The 24,837-nt window shown below is 43.5% G+C and overlaps 1 protein-coding gene across 15 annotated transcripts in view; it reads left to right on the top strand.

The window, feature by feature from the left end:
* The first annotated feature begins 1,771 nt into the window (after positions 1-1,771).
* Positions 1,772-24,837, top strand: part of CASK (calcium/calmodulin dependent serine protein kinase) — a 425,127-nt gene continuing 402,061 nt past the window's right edge. For 8 of the 15 annotated variants that reach the window (XM_073358793.1, XM_073358785.1, XM_073358766.1 and 5 more), the window contains exon 1: positions 1,773-2,361. In XM_073358793.1, coding sequence (XP_073214894.1) covers positions 2,303-2,361 — 59 coding nt within the window. In that variant the 5' untranslated portion in view covers positions 1,773-2,302. Of the gene's footprint in view, positions 2,362-2,496; positions 2,798-24,837 lie in introns of those variants that run through there. The other 7 variants (XM_073358808.1, XM_073358802.1, XM_073358774.1 and 4 more) reach the window with 4 other exon arrangements.

Here is a 24,837-nt window from a genome sequence, read left to right as displayed (position 1 = left end):
TTTTAAGTTAGACCACGTGATGCCGATAGCTTGGGGAAGCATTTGTAGAATATGTTAAAGAACATATCCACTTTTTGTAATGATTTTCTGTCTGAGGTACTTCTAGATCGATTGTTTTGAGTCACTTCTCATCATTACTTCATCTGCTTATTTGAAATGATGACTGACAAATTCTGCCTAGTGTGTAGTTATTCATCATTTGCAACCTCTTGACCATATTATTGCAAAGAGCTCTGCTTAAGGCCATTTGTGAAGACCACTCAGCTGCTTCAATTAGGGCAGAATTTGGAGGCTCACCTGCTTAGCAGTGTGAACTTTAGGGAACATAACACCTCTTCATTAAAGGCTTTCCTGGCTTCATCTTCGCTTACAGATACAAGTCAAGATGCTGATTTTCATCTATAGTTTGGGCCCTAAATACATTGAGGTGTCTCACCTCATGTATTACCACAATGCTGGTAATATTCACTGTTTCTTTTAACTATCTGGGGACAGTAAGCAGGGTGTTCTTCGTGAAGGGTCCTCAGTTCTGCAACCTACAAAAGCTGCCAAATCTGATTTTCAGAATACCCTGTGGGATGACTGTACGAAGTTCATCTTACTTAATGTTAATAAGTTTTAGTAACTGCACATGTATCCTAAGCTTTTTTAATAAACTTTTTTTATAAACAATAATATTTTCCCTAGGGAAAAATCTCAGAACTCCCTGATAAATGCTTTAGCTTCCTTCTGAAAACTACCTTTTCAAACTCTGGCTAAAAAATACCTGTTAAGCAATTTAGAATATGCTTCTGCATAGGGTTTTGTAGAATTCCAAAAGGTTTATGGAACAGAATGGACCAGCCATTAGCTTTTTTAAATTTGAAGCTCACTCCATACTTGACACCTTACTACTTTATAATGCATCCTAAGTGAAATGGTACAATAAGAAATAGCATTTAGGCTCCCCTATCAACAATGATCATCTACAGTGCACTGCTTAAAAAGGTCAATCAAGGCTCGGAGGACTACCAAGGGGGTTGTCTTTTCTCCTTTTATAACTAGAGGGGCTCAACTGTGCCCAGTTTTAGGGGAAGGAGGCTCTCTACATTCCTTCTGAAACTGCTCGTGTGATTGTTACAGGAAACGATTTTGACCATCCTGTGGAGTGGGCAATAAATGGCGCTTGAAATGGCCATTTCCCTGAGCTAAGAGCAAAGCACCTGATAATGCGGCGGGAGGGCTGTCGCCGTAATTGCGATCCCACGTCTCCCTGAACCGCCTTCGCCTTGCCGTCTGGCAGCGGTCGCGGCTAGAGAGAGATAAGGGAGGGTTTCCTCTTTCCCCCTCAGTTTGTCCCCTCGGGCCGCTGCCAGCCCTCGCTGCACGGTCCGTCTTGGCCGGCTTCCCTGCCCTGCCAGCTCCCTGGAGGCGCCTGTCAAACCCCAGCGCCGGGCCGAGGGACCAGCCGCTCCCAGCACCGCTGCGCTGCCCGTGACACTGAGCGCACGCGGCCGCTGGCCTCCGACAACCGCCTTCGCCCTGGGGCGGAGCGGGGCGCAGCCGCCCAGCCCCGCGGCTCCCATCCCCCTGCTTCTCAATGGGCCACACGCAGCGCGCGCCTCGGAACTCGGGCAGGGAACGACCCCGCCCCTCCCGAGCTTCACATGGGAGCCTACTGCCTCCGCCCGGCCCTTCACTTCCCATGACGTTATGTGGGCCCGCGGCGCGCCTGCGCACAGGGGCCAATCCCTGTCTCCCGGAGTAGTGGGCGTGGCTCTGCGCGCGGTTGTGGCGAGAGTGGGGGGTGGGGGGGTGAGCGCGAAGAGCCCGCGTGCGTGCTCAGTGGGGGGCGCGCGCCTGCTCGCTTGCGTGACGGACTGGGAAAGTGTCGGTGGTGGTGCGCGCGCGCCCGCCGGTAAAGCGCTTATCGCCGCCGTTGCCGCCGGAGTGCGGGTCGGGGTCGCGCTTGCCTCCCCCCCCCCCGCAGGCGCGTGCACCACGAGGAACGAGGCGGCGCTGCCCGCTGCCGCTACACCGGCCCCTGCATGGTGCCCGCTCCGCCCTGCTAGCCGGGGCCGCGGCCGGCGGAGGGAGGGAGGGAGCGAGGCGGGCGGGGTCGCGGAGCCCGAAGCCAGCGTGAGCCGCGCGGGGCGGCCGCGGCCCGCAGGAGGAGCGGGCATTCCCGGCGCGGCCGCGGGAGCCCCCGGGCGGCGGCTGGGATTGAAGGTGGTGCCCGGCGGGGAGCGCGGAGGGGATCGTGCCCGCGGGCCCCCCTCCCCCGGGCCGCCTCTCCGGCGGGTCCCCCACCCCTGCCTGGACCATGGCCGACGACGACGTGCTGTTCGAGGACGTGTACGAGCTCTGCGAGGTGATCGGCAAGTAAGTTCCGCGGAGGGGGGGCGGCGGCGAGCGGCCCGGCCCGGCCCCTGCGCGCGGGCAGCGGGATGCTGCGCTCGGCGCCCACCTGAGCCGCCGTGCCCGTGTGTCACCCGCGCCCTCCGCTGCGTGCGGCGGCGGCCGCGGCGACTCCACGGCGGCGCCCGCCTCTCGGAGCATGGGCGCGGAGGGGAGAAGCTGCCCGGTATCTCCTCCGGCCACCGTGCTCCGCCAGCTCCCCTGCGCCCAGCCTGGCAGCAGCCGCCGCCGCCGCTTTCCCCAGCCCGGGTCTGCGGCTGCCGGCTGGGCAGGGGCAGGCTCCTCTGTAGAGCCGCCTCTCCGTGGGGGTATCTGCGCGTTGGGGCGCCAGGTGCCTTCCTGTGCTTTGCTGCATAGTAACCAGCTCGTTAGTGGCAATGCCGGTGGTACTCCGTCTCAGGTAATGCTCACTTCCCGTGTGAATCCCTGGCGGTGCCCACCGTCCGCTCGGAATAACGACGCAGGAGGAGAACTTGGCCTGTTAGAGGCTTATTATGCAACTGCTGTTACACCGATGTTCAAGGCGTGCATCACACCCAAGTTGGGATAGCTGTTAACGTGGCACCGCTGTTTTGGCTCACCAGTGTGGTAGGGTGTATGGAGCTGACAGTCCGAGTCCCCCACCTTTTTTATCTGTGTTGTGTAATTATACTCGGCAAAATGCAGAGGATCAGCCTGATCAGCACGTTGATGGAAAATTGAAGCTGAAGTTCCCCCTCTTCTGTGACTGTCCAGTATTGAAACCCATTTTATCAGCCTTCTCTCACATTTCATATCTTCAGGGCTTAGATGTTTTGGTTGCAAAATGGAAATGAAAGGGAGATGCACCATATTTGAAGAGACTTATAACTTCCTCATTTTATGCATATTTCTCATTCAAAAATTGATGTTGTAGGTGTTTCAGCAGTGAAGCTGTTTTCGGTTTGTTGATGACAGTGTCTTGTGGAAGCCTGGTGTAAGGATGACAAGTTACAATGTTCTCTTGATTTTAAGCAGAGTGGAATTTTATTTTTTAAATTTATTTTGCACAACATGACTGTTAGCTGAAATGTCAGTAGTTGTTTGACTTGAAAACCAGGGCTAAAATGGTCATCTTTCTTGAATGACTGTGTTTCTTCAGAATTACACTAACATGTCAGTCTTAAGATCAGATTGCTTTGTTCTTAATTAAATACAAATATATGGGCGCTTTTCATTTTATTGTTTATTATAGGGCACCATTGTCTTAACACCTATTGGTTTTATAAAACACCTTGTAAGCTTTAAACTATAAAGCTTTAAAGAGGTTTGTTGGTTTGCACAAGAAATGGTTTAACTGATGTTACTTAATGCTTGTCAAATGGAGAAAAGCTTCTGTAGTTAAGAAATTGGACAAAACTGGCACTACCAGTAGAAGAACAATTTCTTATGTTCATGTGATTTCTTCAGGTGGTGATATTGTGTATGAATTATAGTACCTAGTGTATTTTACTCTGATGTGGTTAGGGTTAGTAAAAAGGCATAATATATGTGCCTATATTTATGAATACCTTTCAAAGGGGGTTGCTGTAAATATTTTGAAGTATAAAATGACTCTTATTTTGTGTGCAGATGCTTCTGAAAAGATAGCACAATAAGCTGTAAATTACTTGTAGAACTTTAAAGTGAATAGTTCGGTGTTTCTGAATCACGTGGTCTTTTAAAACTGTTCTTTGTGATGTAAATAGGTTAATAGTGTCAGAGTAGTGCTAAGATTACACAGCCTGTAGCAAGAAATAGGTTGGGTCTTTGTGCTGCTAGCACTGCTAACTAGTTATGCTTGCTTAAGCCGTGTCTACACTGCCACTGTCGGCGCTAAAACTTTAGTCGTTCAGGGGTGTGAAAAAACATCCCCGAGCAACAAAAGGTTTTAGCGCTGAAAAGCGCTGGTATAGATAGCTCTTTATCGCCGGGAGCAGTACCACCTCTTATTTGGGGTGGATTTTTTTTATCGCCCGGGGAGAGTCTCCTGGCGATAAAGCATAACTACGCTGCCCATGTCACAGCGCTGCCACACTACCCTTAGTTGCCTTCTTTTGTAGAGGTCAGAAAGATGTCATTCCTCTTAAAGACCATTTTAATAAATAGCTCCATTATTTGTATAGTTGGTATTATTGTCACTTGAATGGGGCTATAGTTGGAGTTCTTACTATGTACCACCTAAGATCTATGAAGCTTATTCATCTTTGAGCCCTCCATGGAAGGCTAGTGTAAAACTGATTTGTATTGCTGCATATGCATCTTGCTAAACAGCTCTCAGTAAGCCATCAACTAAGTGTCTGTGTTCCTGTGACTTATTACTGATTGATACAGTAATTTAGCTCTTGCAAAACAGCACACCTGGCCTTGATTTGCATTTTAGACGCATGAAATAATTAAAATACATATAATTTCTTTTTCCAAATAGATGGTTACCGCTACCATCTTATGTAGTCTCCCTGAAAACATGTCTTTCTATGGAAAGGAGAATGGTAACATTAGTGTTAGACATCTTCAGGGGTTGAACAAATCTTAGAAGTATATTCTTATATTTCTCTTCTGTTGATCTGCAAACCTGTTTTACCTGGGATTTAATCTCCCAGCTAACACACAAAAATGCAGTTTGCTGTTAGACTTCTTTTAAACTCTGGGTTAACAAAATTTGAATGAACAAATACACTGGTAAGAATAGTTGATTTTATCTGAAGAGACAAATACTTTTAGTTGCTTTTAGCCTTTTGGAATATATTTCATTGTAATTTCATACTAATTAGTTGGTTGAAATTAAGGTTGTGTGTTAATAAACAGCCTGACTACCCCCTGCTTAAATTCTATTAGTAGGCATTGTTCATGTTGGGTGGATGTTGGAGGAAAGGAGTGTAAGGACTGTGGAGGAATAGATACATTCATAAAAGTGTATCTTCCAGAAAACACTTGAGGGAAGATTTTCACTTGTATACACCATATCATATACTTCTTTATCCCTAAATATAAAACAAGTATTGCATAGATGGTCAGCACCATGAAACTTCTATCCCTTGTTAAACTTTGTTGCCTTTAACTTAAAATTCAGTGGTGTCCTTTAGGATACTAGCATTGGTCATGTTACTGTGCCAGTCCCAGGTTAAGTCTTGGATTGTTGACAAACTTGTGCACATCCAGATGCACTCTGATTAGGGCTTGGTTTATAGTAAAGAATTAGGAAGTTTCCGTATGAGCCTTCACAGATGTGTTAATCTACCTCAAGTTAACTGGCAGTGAGATGAGTTATAGACAAATCTTTAAGACTTTCTATGTAAAACTTCACTTGGAAGCAACTCTCCTTTGCTGTTGAGCGGGATATATGCTAAAATATTTAAGTGTTTTCATTCTAATGGCGAGGCAGTGAATTAGATTCATAATTCATAGATAATTACGCTAAGTGCTTTTTTTTTTTTTTTTTTTTACTTAAAACCTTAATTCTGACCACAGCATATAGTAGTCGGTATGAAACTTAAAGTGGGTGAAGAGGTTTTACCACATGAGGTGTTGCCATGAAAATCATTGAGCTCATTCTTTACTATATGCAATAGTTTTCTTTAGGCTGAAAATAATGCCTAGTTTCCTTTTAATGCAGAAGGGGGACCATGGGTACAGAACATACAAGACCAGAACATGTATTTTATGTTCAGTATAGTTTTGTTTTCAGTCCTTGCTGTGTAAGGATTTTGTTTCAGCTTTGATTTTCTGGGCCTGTAAGATTCACATTGATTTATGGCACTCATTTAATGCTAACATGGAGACTACTTTGTTGGGAACATCACAGACAGACTACGGGTTGCTTTCATTGCAGTTACTTATCCTGTTGTCTATCAGAATGCCTTAATTGTAAGTATTTCAGTCTAATGCCTTACACTGCAGTAAATTCATGTTAAATGGACATTTGTCAAGATTAAAATTGTATTTTTTTAAAAATTCCTCTTGTTACTAATGGCTTTCACTATTCAGATCTGAGAATCTTTAAATAATGGAATTTAACCTCTGTCTTCAATTTCTCATTTGTTTTTACTTGCACAAGTCCGAGAATACTACTGGCTCTCAATATGCTTTCTGCTACTTATACCAGTTTACTTTCACATTTCACACACAAAAGGATGGTAAATAAAACAATTAACTGTAATGACACTTTTTAACAAACAATGAAAGGAAAGCTAAAACCAAACAATAAACAAAGATATTCAACAACCCTCCTTCCCCCCCCAAAAGAAATTTAAGGTGTGAAAAAAGCAATTAGCAATTGCATCTTTCTGTCTAAAATACTAGTGCACTAATTCTGAGAACTATGGAGATATTTAATGATACTGACGGGCACACTGGCGCTGATATGGAAGGGTTGGTAAAAGAAGGCTCGGATGTATGCTGCCTTAATACTAGCTCTGAGCAATGGCAAGATAGCTGATATTTTGGCACAGGTACCAAGCACTATCCCTTGTGGGGTTATATCAGCTAAAGTATTTACAGACTTTCTCCTTATTATAGCAAAAGACAAGATAGTATTATAAAAAAGGTACATTGCATTTTGTCCTTAAACAAAAGCCCCAGAAATTGTTGATGACTTTTGTAGTCCTGTAATATTTCATGTAGATATCATGGTACAAGTTAAAGGTAATCAAGCCATATTAATCCTAATATGGTGTTAGCAAAGGTCAGTTCTTAATATCCAGTAGGCATGTCAAGTGTAAATTTTGCTCTGAAAAACATTTCCTTTTTAAAGTCCTTCATTTAACAACTTACATATATTCAAGTATTACCATTTGTATCTCTGCTACTGATTAATATTCTCAAACGGTTTAATGTTGCACTGTGTAGGTTGTACGTGTAGGCAACTGTTAATCCAATTAAGATTACAACTCAATTTCCATTTTAAAATGAATTTTGGTACTCTATCTAAAATCCACAAACTGATATTGTCTTCAAAGATAGGCTAGGTTTGAGGTGAAAGTAGGTATTTTGTGCCAAATGTTCAATTCATTTAAAGAATTTTCTTAATCTTGACACTAAAAATAGAGGTAATTGCCAGAGTTAGTGGTCTAAAAGTGTCAATTTCTAGCAAAAAAACTCACTTCTGTTCCCCACTCAACTGCATGAGTTATTGCACAAGGTCAAAGATTGTTGATTTGGTTTTTAGAACAGTAACATGAAAATGGCTTGTAGACCCTGAAGGCATTAAGTTAAGACATCAGAAGATTGTTGGAGACCTACTTTATTTTTATTTATTTATTTATTTTAAATTGTATCTTTCCTTGCAAATATAAATGTCCACCTGTGAACAGATCAGGAAGGAAGCTTGTCACTCAGGAAAGGGAATGGAACTTCCAGAAAACCTTAATGTAAACTTAAAATTTATCAGTAAATCATGTCTCACTTTCAAGAGTGACAGTCATCAAAGTTTAAAAAAATTCTTCTAAAACTCTCTTGCAAGTTTGAGAATGGATTACGATGACACTTTTTGGACTTATTCATGTGACAGAAAGGAGTGCTTCCCTGGTCTGAAACTCAAGTTCAAAATATTTTGCTAGTGAGACAACTATTAAAAGTGTAATCCAAGTGTGTGTGTGTGACTGAGAAAACCAAAACTAAAACTCCACCCAAACTAGAACTTTTTCACAGAGCTTGGTGTAATTCTGGAAGTTATAATGATCAGATAAGGCCTTCACGTTGGGATTCCCTCTTTCAGTTTGCCATTATTGTCTGTTCTTTATTCAGTAGTAGGTTATGGTGTAGCATGGTTCTCTTTCTCTTTTTCCCAGGTTTAAGATTTCCGTTTGATAGTGTCAAGATTTTCACTGTTTTGTGTTGTGGGCACCTGGAATAGAAAGTCTCCCTGCTGTGGGTTGGTTGTGTAGTTGTTTCTCTGGATTTGAACTTTGCTCTGCTGCTCCACAAAGTCCTCTGTTAATCTTGATATATCCTTCTGCATAACTCCTAGTGTGCATTTCCTGTAGACTGTAAAGGTGGTTTACATGAGAGGTTGATTGGGGTGAATCTGAGGGCAGAGGAGAAAGGAATTCTGGTAGTGGTGGTAGACATTTTACCTCCCCTGCAAATCTTCAGAATTACTGTCCTGAGAAGTTCAGCAGGGCCTTGTCCTCCACGCCTTAAAGTCATGTGGAGACCCTTGCAGCGTTCATTAGGAACCACATGAGATTAGGAAAATCGAGTCTAAATCGAGTGTTGTTGACACCCTGGAAAGATTTAGCCCTAATGCAGGGAGGAGTTGGCTGACACCAAAGGTCATTCCCCATTCATTGCTTCCCCATTCTCCCCCTGTAGACCTCATCCTTCCCAAGAAGAACTCCCCATTTCTACATGTTTCCTAAGGCCTGCAACAGTGGAGTTCCACTCCTGTGATCGTTGAAAGCCTGCAAGAAAGAGGAGATGAATACACCTTCCCACAGGTGCCATGTTAGTATTAGTTTAAAATGGGAATCCCAGAAAAATCTAAGGTTCACTCACTTCCACATAAGGATTTAAGGGAAAAATCCTTACTGGATATTGTAGGTAGCTGAATTTATTTGCTTAATTTTTTTCCTCAGTGTTAAGGTTAATTTTACATCTTAAAATCTAGAAGTTCCGTTGAAATAGCCAAGCTATACTCAGTCTTCCTGTATACCCTGAGAACATCAGAAACTCAAATTTTTATCATATTTGATTTTGCTAGTAACCACAGAAAATAGAATCTTCCCCATAATCATACAATAAGATTCTAGTAAGTTAAACCTTAGCTCTGAATTTCCTGCTTTTCAACTCTATGTATATTTTACCACCTGCAACTTTCCTTTAGAGTTTTATCTGTAAGTTATTACTGACATATAGTTTTACTTTAATAAATGTTTTGTCAGAGAGAATCTGTTGGTGGCAGAGCATGCAGGTCAGTATTAAGAAAACTGTTTTTATAACAGTGAAAAGTGGATTTTAACACACTACACTACCTTAAATACAGTACTGAGATGTCTCCCATTAGATAAGTGACATTTTACTATGTTGATAGTGTGATATTAGTTTAGTAATCAAAATGTATATCTTGTGATGTATTTATGGTAAGGTCATATAGTAAGTACAACTTCCTTTTTGGAGGGGAGGGGGGCTTCAACAATCTAGAAACTAGGTTGTTCCTCCTTTGCTGAGTAGGCAGCTCTGTCAGTCAGCTATTAGACTTCGTTGCCTTTTTTTTCCATCAGATAATCTGTCTTCATTGATTAGTCTCTTGTAGTGCATGTTTGCAGTGCAGAGTTAGCCTGGGTTAACTCTGTGGTGGGGTCAGATGCATCATGCAGTCTCTCAGCTGATTCAGGACAGTGGCTATTTTCTATAAAAAGGAACTTGGAAGGCATTCCTTATGTGCAGCATGAATGGGATAGGCTGTTTGCGCTCCTTATGCCACAAGATCTCTCTTGTTCCACTTCCAGAGAGTGGAAGTATTTGGCAAATTGGCCACCATTACGTACTGGCTAGTGCTCAGTCCTGCTGGGAAACCATCCCTCTCCTGGGCTGAGGTCCTGCAGCTCTTAAACGTCGTACTTGTCTATACAGTAAAGTATATTGGTATATGTGGTAAGAACTATGGTGCAGTTAACTACACATAGTAATACCATTATAACTACAATGGTTTAAATTCACACCATATCTTAAACTGGTATAACTTGTGTAGACATGCCCTAAGAAATAAAGACAGAAGGGGACCTCTGTTTTCTCATTTAACCTTCAGGGGCAAGTTGGTATGTCCTCAGGTGAGAGAGATGTCCTTACCATGACAGCAGTTATGGTATGCTGTTATAAGATACCTATATATCACTAATAGCTGTTTGTAAAGTGATATAGTTAAAGCAGTACAATCTGGTGTGGACACAGTGATTGCTGGTAGAAAGGAGTCTTAGATCAGTACAACTTAGGGCTTGGCTACACTTGTGAGTTAAAGCTCATTAAAGGAGCGCCGGGCGCACTAGCTCACACGACCCGTCCACACTGGCAAGGCACATAGAGCCCTCTGACTCTGTGGCTAGAGTGCTCCTGGTACTCCACCTCGGTGAGTGGAATAACGTTTTGTGCGCCCCTGCTGGAGCGCCACAGCACCAGTGTGGATGCCCTGGTCGGTTAGTGCGCTCTGATCGGCCTCCAGAAGTGTCCCACAATGCCTGTGCTAGCCACTCTGGTCATTACTTTGAACTCTACTGCTCTGACCTCAGGTGACCAACCATCAGACCTGCCCTTTAAATTCTCTGGGAATTTTGAAAATCCCCTTCCTGTTCGCTCAGCCAGGCATGGAGTCCTCTCAGCAAGTCTTTCCAGGTGACCATGCCTCCACGCGTCAGGCGATCCCCAGTATGGAGCAATGGTGAGGTGCTGGACCTCATCAGCATTTGGGGGGAGGAAGCTGTCCTGTCTCAGCTGCGCTCCACCCATAGGAATTACGATAACTTTGGGCAGATATCAAGGGACATGACGGAAAGGGGCCAGGATCCAGGATGCACTGCAGTGCAGGGTTAAAGTGAAGGAGCTGCGGAATGCCTACTTCAAAGCCCGCGAGGCAAACAGCCACTCCGGTGCTGCCCCTGCAACCTGCCGTTTCTACAAAGAGCTGGCCGTGATACTTGGCGGCGACCCCACCTCCTCTCCGAGTACCATCGTGGACGCTTCAGAGCCCAGTTCAACAAGGCAGGAGGAAGAGGAGGAAAGCGGGAGCAAAGGTGCTGAGCCGGAGGAAGACACCCCGGAATCCCTAGATACATGCAGCCAGGAGCTGTTCTCAGGCCAGGAGGAAGGTAGCCAGTCACGGCGGCCGGGGCTTTGGGAAGGACAAACACCAGAGGAGGTTCCCAGTAAGTGGCTTTTATTTTGTGAAGGAAGTTATTCGGTGTGGGCTCTTGGGGTGAGGAGGGTTAGCGGTGTGTGCATGCATGCCAAGATGGGAATAGGGTGTTGATGTGCTCTCTCACATCACGGTAATTGACCTCAGTGATCTCTTCAAAGGTCTTATCCAGAACTTGGGCAATGCGCTTGTGCAGGTTTCTCGGGACAGCCACTGTGGTACTTGTCCCAGTAAGGCTAACTTGTCTGTGTCACTGCACCGTGAGGGGCAAGGGGACCATTGTTGTATCCAGGCAAGCTGCATATGGGCCAGGGCAGAAGCCACATTGCAGTAGAAGACCCTCCCTTGCTTCCCAGTTCACCCTCAGCAGCGAGATATCTTCCAGGATGAACTCCTGTGGAAAATGTGGGGACAGTGTTCAGTATAGGGGCCCCCTGCCACTGTTGGCTCTCCCCAAGGAACAGAAACCCAGAGGACAGTACAGCAGTGAAACAATTAGTCATGTTTGACCCTGTGCTTACTCACCATTTTGAGGCTCCCATGGGTTATGTGCGCTCGCTTTGGGACAGGCAAATTATGCTATTTGTGTAGACTGTGCTTGCCCTTAAGTATGGGAAAATCATTGCTCTGCCTGGTGTGAACAATGTTACCTCTGTTAAGTGTTGCATTTTGCCTTTGCAGATGCAACCTTGAGATCTCAGCCGTCCGTATTATCACTAGCCGAAGGACTCCAAAGAATCAGAAAGAGGCCACGTAGAAGCAAGGAAGACCTGTTGCATTAAGTAATGTAACATTCAAGTAATGAAAATCGAAAAGTGCAGGAGTGGTGGGACAGTGAAAGGAGGATCCGCCAGCAGAATGAGGAGCGCCAGCACAAAAGTGTGGTGTTCCGGCAGCAAAGCACGGATTGGCTGATAAGCATAATGGAGCGCTAAGCAGACTCTATCCTGGCGCTCATAGCCATGCAGGCAGAACTCTACTGCCCTTCCCCCCTGCAACCCTTGTCCCAAACTCTTTCCCTTGTGCCCCCATGTCACCTCCAACCCACTTTCCTCAACATCCAGGTTCTTACCGCCACCAGCTGCCTCCAACACCTGTAGCTTCACCACCCAGCCCTGAAAACTACGACCCTTACCGACTACACTCAACCCCCGCATATAACCACGGGGATGTTGTCACCAGCCAGGTCCAGCGTCCCATTCAAAGAGCATCAGCAACCTTTCAAACGGCCAAAAGCACACTCCACAGTCATTCTGCACCGGCTCAGCCTGTTGTTGAACTGCTCCTTGCTGCTGTCAAGGCTCCCTGTGTAGGGTTTCATGAGCCATGGCATTAAAGGGTAAGCGGGGTCTCCAACGATCACAGTGGGCATTTCGACTTCCCCTATGGTGATCTTTTGGTCTGGGGAAAAAAGTCCCGGCTTGCAGCTTCCTGAAGAGGCCAGTGTTCTGAAAGATGCATGTGTTATGCAACTTTCCAGACCAGCCTGTGTTAATGTCACTGAAATGCCCACGGTGATCCACAAGCGCCTGGAGAACCATAGAGAAATACCCCTTCTGATTAATGTACTCAGAGGCTAGGTGGGCTGGTGCCAGAATTGGAATGTGTGTGCCATCTGTCGCCCCTCCGCAGTTAGGGAAACCCATTTGTGCAAAGCCATCCACAGTGTCATGCACGTTACCCAGAGTCACGGTCCTTCTGAGCAGGATGCGATTAATGACCCTGCAAACTTACATCAACACAATTCCAACGGTTGACTTTCCCACTCCAAACTGGTTAGCGACCGATCAGTAGGTGTCCGGAGTTTCCAGCTTCCAGATTGCAATAGCCACCCGCTTCTCCACCATCAGGGCAGCTCTCAATCTTGCGCCGCAGGTTAGGGGCGAGCTCCTTACACAGTCCCATGAAAGTGGCCTTTCTCATTCAAAAGTTCTGCAGCCACTGCTCAACATCCCAGACTTGCGTGATGATGTGATCCCACCACTCAGTGTTTGTTTCCCAAGCCCAAAAGTGGCGTTCCATGGTGGTGAGCATGTCCGTGAATGCCACAAGCAAACTTGTGTCATATGCGTTACTTGAGTAGATATCATCGTGGGAACCCTCGCTGTTACTTTGGATCATAAGGAATAACTCGACTGCCAAACGTGACGTGCTGGTGAGACTCGTCAGCATACTCCTCAGCAGTTCGGGCTCTAGTCCCGAAGACCGAAAGGGAAGACAGCGCCCGGAGTACAAAAAAAAGTTGAAAGATGGCGCCAAATGTGGATGGAACCACAGGGATTGCTGAGATGCGAACCGATGCATCACGGGGCCTTGGGACAGGAGCCAGAATGCCCCGCGACCCCTGCCCCCTTTCCACAAGCCACAGCACCAGAATGGGAAGAGGTGCTCTGTGGGATAGCTGGCCATAACGCACCACTCCCAATGCCGCTGCAAGTGCTGCAAATGTGGCCACGCCAGTGCTCTTGAAGCTGTCAATGTGGACAGACTGCAGTGCTTTCCCTAGTGCGCTCTCCAAAAGTGAGTTTAACTCAAAGCACTCTACATCTGCAAGTGTAGCCACACCCTTATTCTTGTAAGTGATACTGGCATAAGGCACCTTGATACTGGTATAATTTTGTCCACCCTAGGGATTGCACTGGTATAGCTAGTTTGGTACTATATGGAGACTTGACCTTAGGATATATATGATTTGGGAAGAGCTGGTAGTGACCCCCTAATTTCAGTTGTTTAACGCTTTCTATTAAAAGGGTTTCTGTGACTTTTTCTTTGAGAGGCATTAACATCTCCATTATTTGCAGCAAACCTTTATATTCAGTAAGGACGAACCCTTCGAACTATAGAAGTGCCTTATTTGTCCCATGAAATTCCATTTGGATTAATTTGAATCAGAATCCTTCCTGTGCTGTTAGACATCACTTAAGGCATGAACAAGGCTTTGCCATCCTTTTCTGTGCTAGGCTGCCCTTTACATGTCCTTTAGGTTGTTAAATCCCATATATTTTCTCCTGTAGTGTTCAACAGAGGAATTCTATTAGTGTGTACCATTTGCATGATCCTCCAGCTGCCCAGTGCATGCTTGCCAGGGCAGAGATAATTGGTTGTTGAACGCTTTGCTGAATCTTAGCATTTGTTATAAATTCATTCGAACACTTAATATTTTTCTAAGGCATTTGGATTAAGAAAGTTATATGAGGCTTGTCTACATGGGAAAGTTTCTTACTAGAATAAGAGTATTTACATAGGAAGCTAACAGTAAAACTAAAGGAGTTTTAATTATAGCAGTGGAGGATGTAATTTACTTACGTCACTTTGGAAGTAGGGTAAGCTAAATGGAAAAAAGCTGTTCTTATTCCTGAGTAAGTGTGTCCACACATGGAGTTATACCAGTATAACTAACTATAGCCTTATCATTAAACTACTATAAACTGTTATAGAGGTTTATAACTGGAAGAAATTCCCATGTAGACAGGTTCAAAGTGTTTAAAAATCATCATTACCGTCTTTCACTTGTGTTCCTCAGGAAAATTTTGGCAATCTGCCCCAACAACAAACATGCATAAAGATTTCCAAGGCCAGGTCCATAACACTGCCCAAAGCACCAGCAGACATTGTGCTGGGAATGTCTGGAAGATGCCAGAATACCTGTAGCTGGGAATTGAGGGGAGCCAGTCTGGGATTCCACTAACAACCCCTTCTCTCATCCTGACCTGGCATGTGACTCCAGTATTCCACCTTCCCGTGGGCCTGACGTAGGACAGGAGCTCCCCAACCTCCAGTGGGGTGGGAGGGAGAGTCAAGCCAGGCACCTGTACCCTGTAGTTCCTCTAAGGTGTGCACCTGTGTGGCCGCACAGGAGGCCATGAAGGGCCACGCATGAGCCGTGAGGCGCTCACACAGGTGAGCGTGGAGGATGTGTAGGGTGGGTGGGTGAAGTGGGGGGGGGTGATGGAGGTGTGCAGGGCTCGGGAGGGTGTGGGGGAGAGGGCTCCTTCAGCAGCACTGTACACAATTTATTAAATATTGCAGTTTATAGTAAGATCTGATCTTGGAGCTTACATTATTCATCAGCTTTGAAAACTGCTGCTGCTTCCACAACTGGACTATAGGAAATGACACATTATTTTTCTTACTTTAGTACAAGTCAGTTGAAATGTAAAATAACTTTTAAAAATAGCTAACACATTTAAAAAAATACATTTTCTTTCATTGAGAAAAATTACCTTACCTCTGTGCTCTTACCCTATGTACTTGGGGACCAGACTAGCTTGTCATAAAGCTACTGTTAGAGAAAGAATAGTATTAGTACAATTTATCTCTTTGTAGAAAGGAACTGATGATATTTACCTGCTTCAAAATAGTTAGTGTGGCTAAATTAATTCAAATGTATAAACCTATCTGATGGCCCCAGAAGGAGGAGGTTCAGGAAGCTAATGGGGTATGAAACCTTTTGTTAATGAGAATCCAAAGCAATAAACCAGTATTAATAAAATAGCTTTATTTAAATATTATTGTAATGTATTATGTATTGTTTGTGTTTGTACTTCCTTCCCTTTTCCTTCACTCCTTTTTCCCCTTCAGTTGACTGTATATTTTGGTGTATCTTCTCCTTTTTCTTCACTGCTTCATCAAACCCACACATCCGCTCTCACTCACTTCCCCACACACATGTTCCTTCAGGCCTATAAAAGGTACCTATTCACACTCTTGGGGATCTCTTTCTGATGCTGGGGGAAGAGAGTATTTCTTGCCCCTAAGAGACAAGGGGCTGCTGTAGAAAGGTCATTTTCTTTTCTCCTTGAGAGAGGCATTGAGCTAGATATTTAGGCTTAGGGCACTGATCTGCACTCAGTTAACTGTGCTTAGTTTAGTCTCAGACCAGGCAGTGAGCTGAGTTGCAATCAGCCACTCATCATGGGTTCTGATGGAGATGCGGACAAAGGGGAGGGAGCTGCAGTTAGAAGCGGGGCAAAGGGAGGAGCAGGACTGGTCGGTAGTTGCTCTGAGGACAGGAGCAGGGAAGAGAAGACACTAGAATCCTGAGAAGAGCAGAGGGAGGGAGCTGCAGAAAGGAAAGTATTTGTTTATATTTGTCTCCCACCTGCTATAGGTAGCAGCAGGGTCTCTCCGTAGGGCATTGCTTGCTCAGGTGACAGGGTATTCTTATTCATATAAACATGTAATCTTTTTATGAATGCTTATAAACTCTTGTGTACAGTTATATCTATTGGCACTGTGTTCCACAAGTCAATTATTCATGATGTTAAATGTTTGTTTCCTTTTATCAGTTTTATTAAGTGAGGGTAAACAGGAGCTCCCAATTTACCTTCTCTATCCCAATCATTATTTTATGCAACTCTGTTATATCCTTTCTTATCTATGAACTCTCTAATCTAAATACTAATCTTTCCTCATATGGAAATTTTCCCATGACTTTCCCACATAATCCAATGAAGTCACAATGACTCCCAGATTTCAGCATTACCTTGATATTGGTGCTGCACATAACAAAATTCATTCCACGCATGGACGAAAAAAATTAGAGGGAACACTGCCTGTAACCCTGTCCCAGCAGTCCATACTTCCTCTTGGGGCATCATATGGGGCAGGAGCTCCTCCAGTTCCCAAGAGAAGAGGAGGCAAGCTGGGCCTTGCTCCCTCCCACCACCTAGCCATAATGGTGCCACTAGCCTAGTTTTCCCTGCATTTCTCCCCACCCAGCCCACCTTGTATATCCACCTTTCCTCTGGCCAGCAAATGTATTTAGTCTGGCATTTCAAGTGGTAAAAGTCTGCTGCAGATTCCCATGGTGATGCCTTATGGGAAGGTTGTTATACATAATAGAATTTTTGTTTGTCCTTTTACAAAAAACAAAAAGCAAATCCCTAGGAAGTTGCATACAAAAAAACTACACTAAAAATGTTTAGGATGTGAAGTCAAGTAACTAAAAGTTGAGAAATATCAGATTTATGGTTGCCCATGTAACCTTAATTTGATCCTCTTGTGTGTATTCTTTATGATCTTTAATAATGTCATCACATACTACTTTGGCCACAGGAACTGTGCCTAATTCAGTGCACAGGGTGGAAGCACAAGGGAGCCAAATTAAAGTTGCATAGGCAACTGTAGATCTGGCATTTTCTAACTTTCAGGTGCTTGATTTTAGAACCAAAATAACATTCTTTCAGTATTTTTTTTTATATAGTAAGTTTTACAGACTTCAAAAAAGAGAGCTTTGATTCTTGTAGTACACTGCAGGTTCTGTGTACAGCAGTTAGATGTATAGAAGGTGCTGGGACTGCCAAGAATCCATGATGACAAATGAGAATCTAATTTCTGCAGAAGCAATTATTAGTAATGCTGTTTACTGCCACTTCTGCTGTGAGCTGCTGTGCAAAAGGACTGGTAAAGTGGTTACAGTAGGGGTCTTGAAAAACCATCCTGAATGATCATATTAAGAAACGATTTAAACATCTTTTCAGGCTATCAGATTTTTTTTTTATGTGCTACAGTGTTGGGTATTGGTCATTTCTATGAACTAACAACTTAACTGGCAGAAGGGATCATTGTTTTAAGGTGTGGGAAGGTTACTAACCTCTTCAAGGAGGGAAACATCTGTGCTGGGATATCCTGGAGCAAGCTGTATTGAAAAGAACAGCTTTTTAGTCACAAAGGCATTATCTGTCCTTTTGCTGCTCACTTAGGGAGTGTTATTTTATCTTTCCCCTGATGGGTCCAAGTTCACATGTTGGTTCCAGAGAATCCACAACCCCAGGACTCCAGTGATCAGAAACCAATGGTGCGTCTGATGCCAGAGTACCTGCTGCCCTTCTCTGTTCTTCCTGAATGGCAGACTGTCACTGCGTTAATCAATGAACAAATGTGTGTTATCAGGCATCTTGTTTGAGTATTCTTGGGAATTCATTCTGCCACCTGCAGTAGTCAGTTTCATGTCTTTCCTTCACTTCCTATGTGGGAGAAAGTGAAGCCATGATATGGACTCTGGAGAAGCTGTTGGCTGGATTCCTTTTACCTCCAGTTCTAGACTGTTAGCCATATTTAGGAATTTATTATTTGCTGTTCATGTTCCTCAGACTATCAGGAGGTGCTCTTGTAATCTTAGATTTTAAGTGCCTCAATTCCTTTATCAGCTTACAAGCACTTCAAATTGGAAAGTAGTCAATGCTTTGTAGCTGCTGTTTAGCCCAGGATATTTCCTTGATTCAGTTAGTTTGTAGGATGTGCTTCTTCAGGTTTTCATTGAGCTTTCTCATCAGATTCTAACAGTTTGCCATCATTCCTCAGTGTTTTCAATAATCTGTATTGCCTCTCAATTTAGTGTGAGACCTGAAAACCTTTTTCACAGATTCTACTGACTTCAGCACCTCTAAAAATCAGGTCACTCTGTAAGGTACCTAATTAGGAAAATAGGTGCTTAACTTTGTCTACCAAGTGTGGAAACTTTGGCCAGTGTGACTGACTTTCAAAAAGGAGAAAATAAAATGTTAATTGTATTAAAGACAACCTAAAAACATTTTCCAAATGTCTTTGTGATATAAAGTCAGAGTTGCAACATAGTTTTATGCGAAGGGAGACGGTCTGTATAATCCTAAACGATAGGGGGAAGGTGATTCATGAAAAACTTCTACCATGTGGTCAGTGGTGCAAGTAGAAATCGTTTCTTGCTGGTACTGCACTCATGGGAGGGACACAAGCGGCGGGGGTTTGGGGGGGAGTGACATGTGACCTTCCCACGTGACCCTCCATACAACTCCTCCCCAGCCCGGGGCCCCCACACTCTCCCCATCCACTCCGACACCCCCTTTCCTGTCTAAAATTTTACAACTGCATCTGTTAAACAGATGCAGTTGTAAAATGGTGCTTTGGGCCCCTGGTGCCACCAGTATTTCCAGGTGTCATTGAGGATCCAGCAGCACCCCAAATTGAAAACTTCTTAAATGAAAGAGGGATAGGAAAGACAGTCAACCCACTTTCTCTTAACACACTATCCGTGCCTCTCTTATGTCCAAACTAAGCTTCTGCCAGCTTACCTTTATCTAAGGGTATGTCTTCACTACCAGTGTTAAAGGGCTCCTGCAGCAGCACTTTAACGTGGCTGTGTAGTTGTGGCATCAGTGCTGGGAGAGAGCTCTCCTAGCGCTGTAAAAAACCCAGCTCCGCGAGAGGAGTAGCAACCAGCATTGGTGCACTATCTATACTGCCACTTCACAGCGCTGAAACTTGCATCGCTCAGGTGAGTGTTTTTTCACACCCCTGAGTGAGAGAGTTTCCGTGCTTTAAAGTGGCAGTATAGACGAAGCCTAAATATTGCTTTCCGCCTGGCACTAAGAAAGCAAAGATGCTGTGCCATCTGGGCTTGATGGAAAAGAGGCATAGAACTGTGTGTATCATGTGCGTCTGGATAGAACTGCAGCCCAAATTGTTTTTATTATTTTCCTCAGCCTGGTCATACAGGAGGGGCTATCAAAATCAGCCTGGTAGAACGTTCCAGAGAACTGTCTCTGGACAGATAAGTAATTGATCAAAATCACATTCTCTGATCTCTTGGGGCCAAATCCTGTTCCCATTGAAATCAAAAGAAGTTTTGCTATTGAGTTCAATGGGAACAGGCGTTGACATTCGGAGAGGAAAGAACAGAACCACTCAAGAAAGGGCTATGTTGCTTATACCACAGGTATCAAAGGCTGCTGACTCCTATGCGAAAGTCAGCAGACATCTGATCTTTGCCCATTGCAAGGGAGAAATCAGCAATGAATAAGGCTAGAACAGTCTTTGTACCATATCCAACTCACAAGTCCATCTGCAAAGGATCAAGGAAATATGAAGGCTCCAGATTACCTTAAAACCCTCAGTCCCTTGGTTAGAATGCTCTCATACAGTATATGCTCATAATCCAGAGGCTGGAGCAGGAATCAAAAACACTGTTTAAACACCTTCTGTCCCCCCACGTCTCCCCTCTTGAGGATCCCTGACCAACTTAACAGCACAATACAAATGCTAACAAACTTAAACCAAGCCTTTGTTTAAGTTTGTTAGCATATATATTGTGCTGTTAAACCCATATAAAGAATGAATACCCTCCTTAGCCCTGTTCTTCTCCTTTAAGGAGCAGAGTGCAGCTCCACCTCCCCCTGGGGAAGGGGAGGGGCTAGCCTCCCCAAGTCTTTCCAGTATCCCGTACCTGCTAAAAATCTCTTGCCGGTACTGCGTACTAGAGCGTACCACCCTACTTGCACTCCTGCATATGGTCCACTGTTAGTTTGAAGACCTCCTATTTTTTTCAGTAATACCTTTTAGAAAGTGAATAGTAGGAGTTTACAGCTACAGTCTCCGTTGTTCGGAAGCTATACTAGCTTGCAAAATTCCGCAAATAGAATATGCATATATACCATAATCAGGAAGTATTTGGGAAGAGCTCTGTGGAACCCTGCCTTCCTTGACTGAAGCTTTAAGGAAAACATACCTCATGAACTTTATTTGGCCTTCTGTTTATTAAAAAAATCATCTTAGAATTTGACACCTAATTAGCATCTAGTTAATCTCAAATTATTTGGTACCAGCTACATTTATGTTAATAGTTCTTCTATTAAGCAGCAGTTACTATTCATGTTAATAGGCTAAATTACTTTCATGGGAGGCAGCTGTCCCAATGAGCTAGTATATGCATTTATTACATTTATAGAACACTTCAGTCCTTTGCATGCCATGGAATTTCATCAGCCTCTTCATGGCAGCAGGGAACCTGAAATTTTAGTACACATCAGCAGAGATGACGGAGATTTGGCAGAATGACCTGGACAAAGCCCTACCTGATGTTGTCAAATGTATTGTGAGTTCTTCAGTGCATACACAGAGCCTGAGTTTTTAAGCTCTGATATAAAAATCCACATGATGAACTTCAGGCCACTCTGCATCTCCTGCAGATGAAGATCTGGCCAATCCTGATTAAAATGCTAAGCTGCCACCTCCAGCAGAGGCTGGAAGATCTATTAATAGTGTAGATTCCTCTCACTTTCTTTAAACATCTCTCTGTAGGTCAGTGTTTCACTGGAGCACACAAATATCCTTTTCCTCAATGAGAAAAAACTACCAAATATCAATCTTTGAGCCTCTTTCCTATCCCCAATAAATTTGGCTGTAGAGCTTTTTTTAAAAAATTGCACAGATTTTTGTCTAATGAAGAAGGTTAAGATTGTATGAGGTTTCTATTCTAGCCTCCCATTTTCAGTTCATAGTTTTTTAAACTTCCTCCTACTGAGCAAAAACTTTCCATGCTTGGTCTCTCCTTGCTGAATTTTATTGTGTGAGAACTGAGCACAGTTCAGTTGTTCGGGGTTAGAGTGAAGAAATCAACAACTTAGGGAACACTACTTGCGTCCCTGTTTTTTCTATCACATAGTGTTCTTCATATGAGCTAAGTATCTTAAGGCTTAACGTGGAAGTTGCCAAAAGATTAGACATTCAAAAGCTCCTGAATACTTAAGCACTCAGGAACCGAAGCTTCAATTAAGTCAAACCCCTAAGTCACTTTTGAAAATGGGACTGAGGCGCCCAAATCACTATGGTGCTGTTGAAAATTTTACCCTAGATCAGAAAGCTGGGAGTCAAAACTCCTGTTTTCTTGGTTCTGCCATGAATTTATTTTGTGACCTGGGAAAATCACTTAAGCATCCTTTGTTTACCCAGCTATGGGGAAGAGGGGAGAGACATGCTTGTCTCAAAAAAGTGCTTGGATTCTCTTCATTAATGTAGATGTGCTGGAATATGCAGTGATACAAGGGACAGCTACGTACGCTGGTTGATGGAATGTTATATTTCTAAATGTGTTTTGTTGAAGGCTATTTTAAACCATTTTATTCCTAATCTGCCTAAGAAAATGTTCCGTAAAAGGCATACAGTAGATGCATTTTAAAAATTCAGTCTGGTTATAGGTTTCAGAGTAGCAGTCGTGTTAGTCCGTATCTGCAAAAAGAAAAGGAGGACTTGTGGCACCTTAGAGACTAACAATCCGATGAAGTGAGCTGTAGCTCATGAAAGCTTATGCTCAAATAAATTTGTTAGTCTCTAAGGTGCCACAAGTCCTCCTACTCTGGTTATAGTTATCGCTTCCAGTGGTATTGTCCATTTTAAGTAGAAGGGATGGTCTGACACCTGTAATCAAAAATGAGCTCTTTGTGTATATCTGTAATAATAGGTTTTGAGGTGAACTTCAAATCTTGTGTAAGATTTCACTTTCTTTCATTTCCTAATTTTGTTTCCTTCTATCCTCCAGTGGTTAGTGGTGGCAAAAAAGTCTTGAGCAGATCTCTAGAGGAAAGGCAGCTTGAACTGAGGCTTCCCTCCCCTTTCTGTTCATCTGTACTTGTACAAAGAGAAGCGATTTCTGCCTTACCCAGACATTTCCTGGTGGTAGGATTTGAGAGAGTATGTATCATAAAATCAAGTGGGTAAACGGGATTGCACTGGCTCCTTTATGTCCACTTCTATCAGAAAAGATGAATGGAGCTTTAAAGTGACACACAGTGAGCTCCTTCCCTACTACTTTACAAATCCAACTGGGGCTAATACACTCCTATTATTTTGTTTTCATGGTGAGATTGTTCTAAGTATTACAGTCCTACAGACTACCTTCACTGGTTGTTGGTCTTGCTGTGGTCACATTCTAGAGGCTTCCGGTCCACTTATTCCCAGTGGTTTTAAGGACTACTTTTGAAACATTACTAAAATGCCTCCAGATCATAGTAATTTACATACAAGGTGACCAAAGAAGTTTGTATTTTTGTGCATCTGTTTCCTCCAGAAAAAAAACCTCATTTTTTTTCTTGTCTTTGAATGACCTGCAGTGGAAAGCAAGAGACAGATTTGTCTTCCTGACTCTGTGTTTTTCTTTTTGAATTGTCAGTGCACATCTAGAGTTTCTCCCACAGCAGTTTTATTTTCCTCTTGTCTTTGCCATCAGAACTTCACTTTCACTCTGAGTCTCAGCGTATTTTAATACCTTTTTATTCTCCCTTGTAAATCCATAGATTTGTTCCTGTGCCAACTTTCATTCTTTTTCAGGCGCTTCCTTTTTTAGTCTGCGGCTGCTTGATATCTTGAATCTGCTTTGTCCCAGCAACCTCTAGCTTTCTTCACATTGGCCTCCAGGTTTTTTTTTTCATAGCATCACTTTTTGTGCATTCATTCATATGAACATTCTCCAGATAATGTTACTGGTATATCTTGAGAGAGCTCTTCTGTTTAGGCTTTCCACTCACTGCTGTTCAGACATGTTCTAGGCTGTTCTCCACTCAAGGAGATACGTTCAGATTCAGCATCTTTTCTTCCTATTGCCATGCAACAGGAATTCTCCCATGGAATCTATGGTTTGCTGCAGAATTGTGCTTCCAAATCAAAACTTGAATACATTTAAAAAAAAAAAAATCTAGCCCTCATGGCTGCTGGAAACAAACCCCTTGAAAATGTCGACAGTATAGCAGTGTTAGCTTTCTTTGTCTGAGGCCAGCCTGAAACAGCCCTGAGATACAAACTGCTCCCTTCCAAGGAGTTGGCCACACAGTGTGCAGTTTTTTCTATTAGAAGGGTCAGTGGGGGGGCGGGGGTAAACAGAATTTCAGTGTTTAACTTTTTTGGTTTTTTAGTTTAATTTTACAGGATTATGCTTTTGTGTATAACTCTAAAAACTGTAATTGCCCACAGCCAATGTACAGTGGCATTTATCTTCTCTCTCAAATTCTCTCATTCTGCTTCTACAGCAGAGAGAATTTAACAGGAAACTGGTCAAATTCATTGTTCCTGCCCAGAATTCAAAGGGCAGCAGCAAAGGTAGGATTCTTCCCCTAATGATGATGCTTCTAGGTTTGTGTGTGAAAGTAGGAAGCTTTACCCTGCCCTATTTAGTGGGTTGGGATGAGATGTGCCTGGCTTCTTACCTAAGTGAGACCTTACAGGATTGCGTGGAGGGGGAGAGAAGGAGGGCTTCTTCTCTTACACCTGCCTCTGGCTAATAAGTGTCGGTTAAACTTGTGTACAATACAATTAATGACAAGTAATGAAAATTGCTGAGTTAAAGGGGAAGACTATTGTGGGGGAGAGTGGAGGTAGTTGGGGGAAGAATGATTTAGAAGTTTTATTAGCTCTTAACTTCTGCAAGTAAAGATGTAATTTTCCCCAACTCAGAAATCCTTGTTTTAACGCAGTGAAATCTTTTGTTCAAAATTGTGCTCCCAGGTTTTGAAGACACTTGTTCTGTTGCTCCTAAAAGTATTAAACTTATTGCATGTTTATGCAGTTAGTGGAACCAGAAAGTAGTTGGCTTGAACCATCGTGTAAACATGTTTTTCAATTTGAGATGGCTGTGCCTAAATACCATAGACAGGCTAACGGTAATGAAGTAGTGAGATGCAAGCTCAGAATGCTGCTGCTAGTAGTAATGAGTCTTTCACCTCTGTAAATTCTTTAATCTTCAAGTACTGAATATAATCCCAACATTTTAACAGCAACAGCTTCTTAAAACAAGTTCTTACCTGATACTACTACTAGTAAATATATAATTATCATAACCTTCTATATTT

The sequence above is a fragment of the Lepidochelys kempii genome, chromosome 1 (assembly GCF_965140265.1).
Source record: "Lepidochelys kempii isolate rLepKem1 chromosome 1, rLepKem1.hap2, whole genome shotgun sequence".
NCBI classification, from domain to species: domain Eukaryota; kingdom Metazoa; phylum Chordata; order Testudines; family Cheloniidae; genus Lepidochelys; species Lepidochelys kempii.
This window is presented reverse-complemented; position numbering and strand designations above follow the sequence as displayed.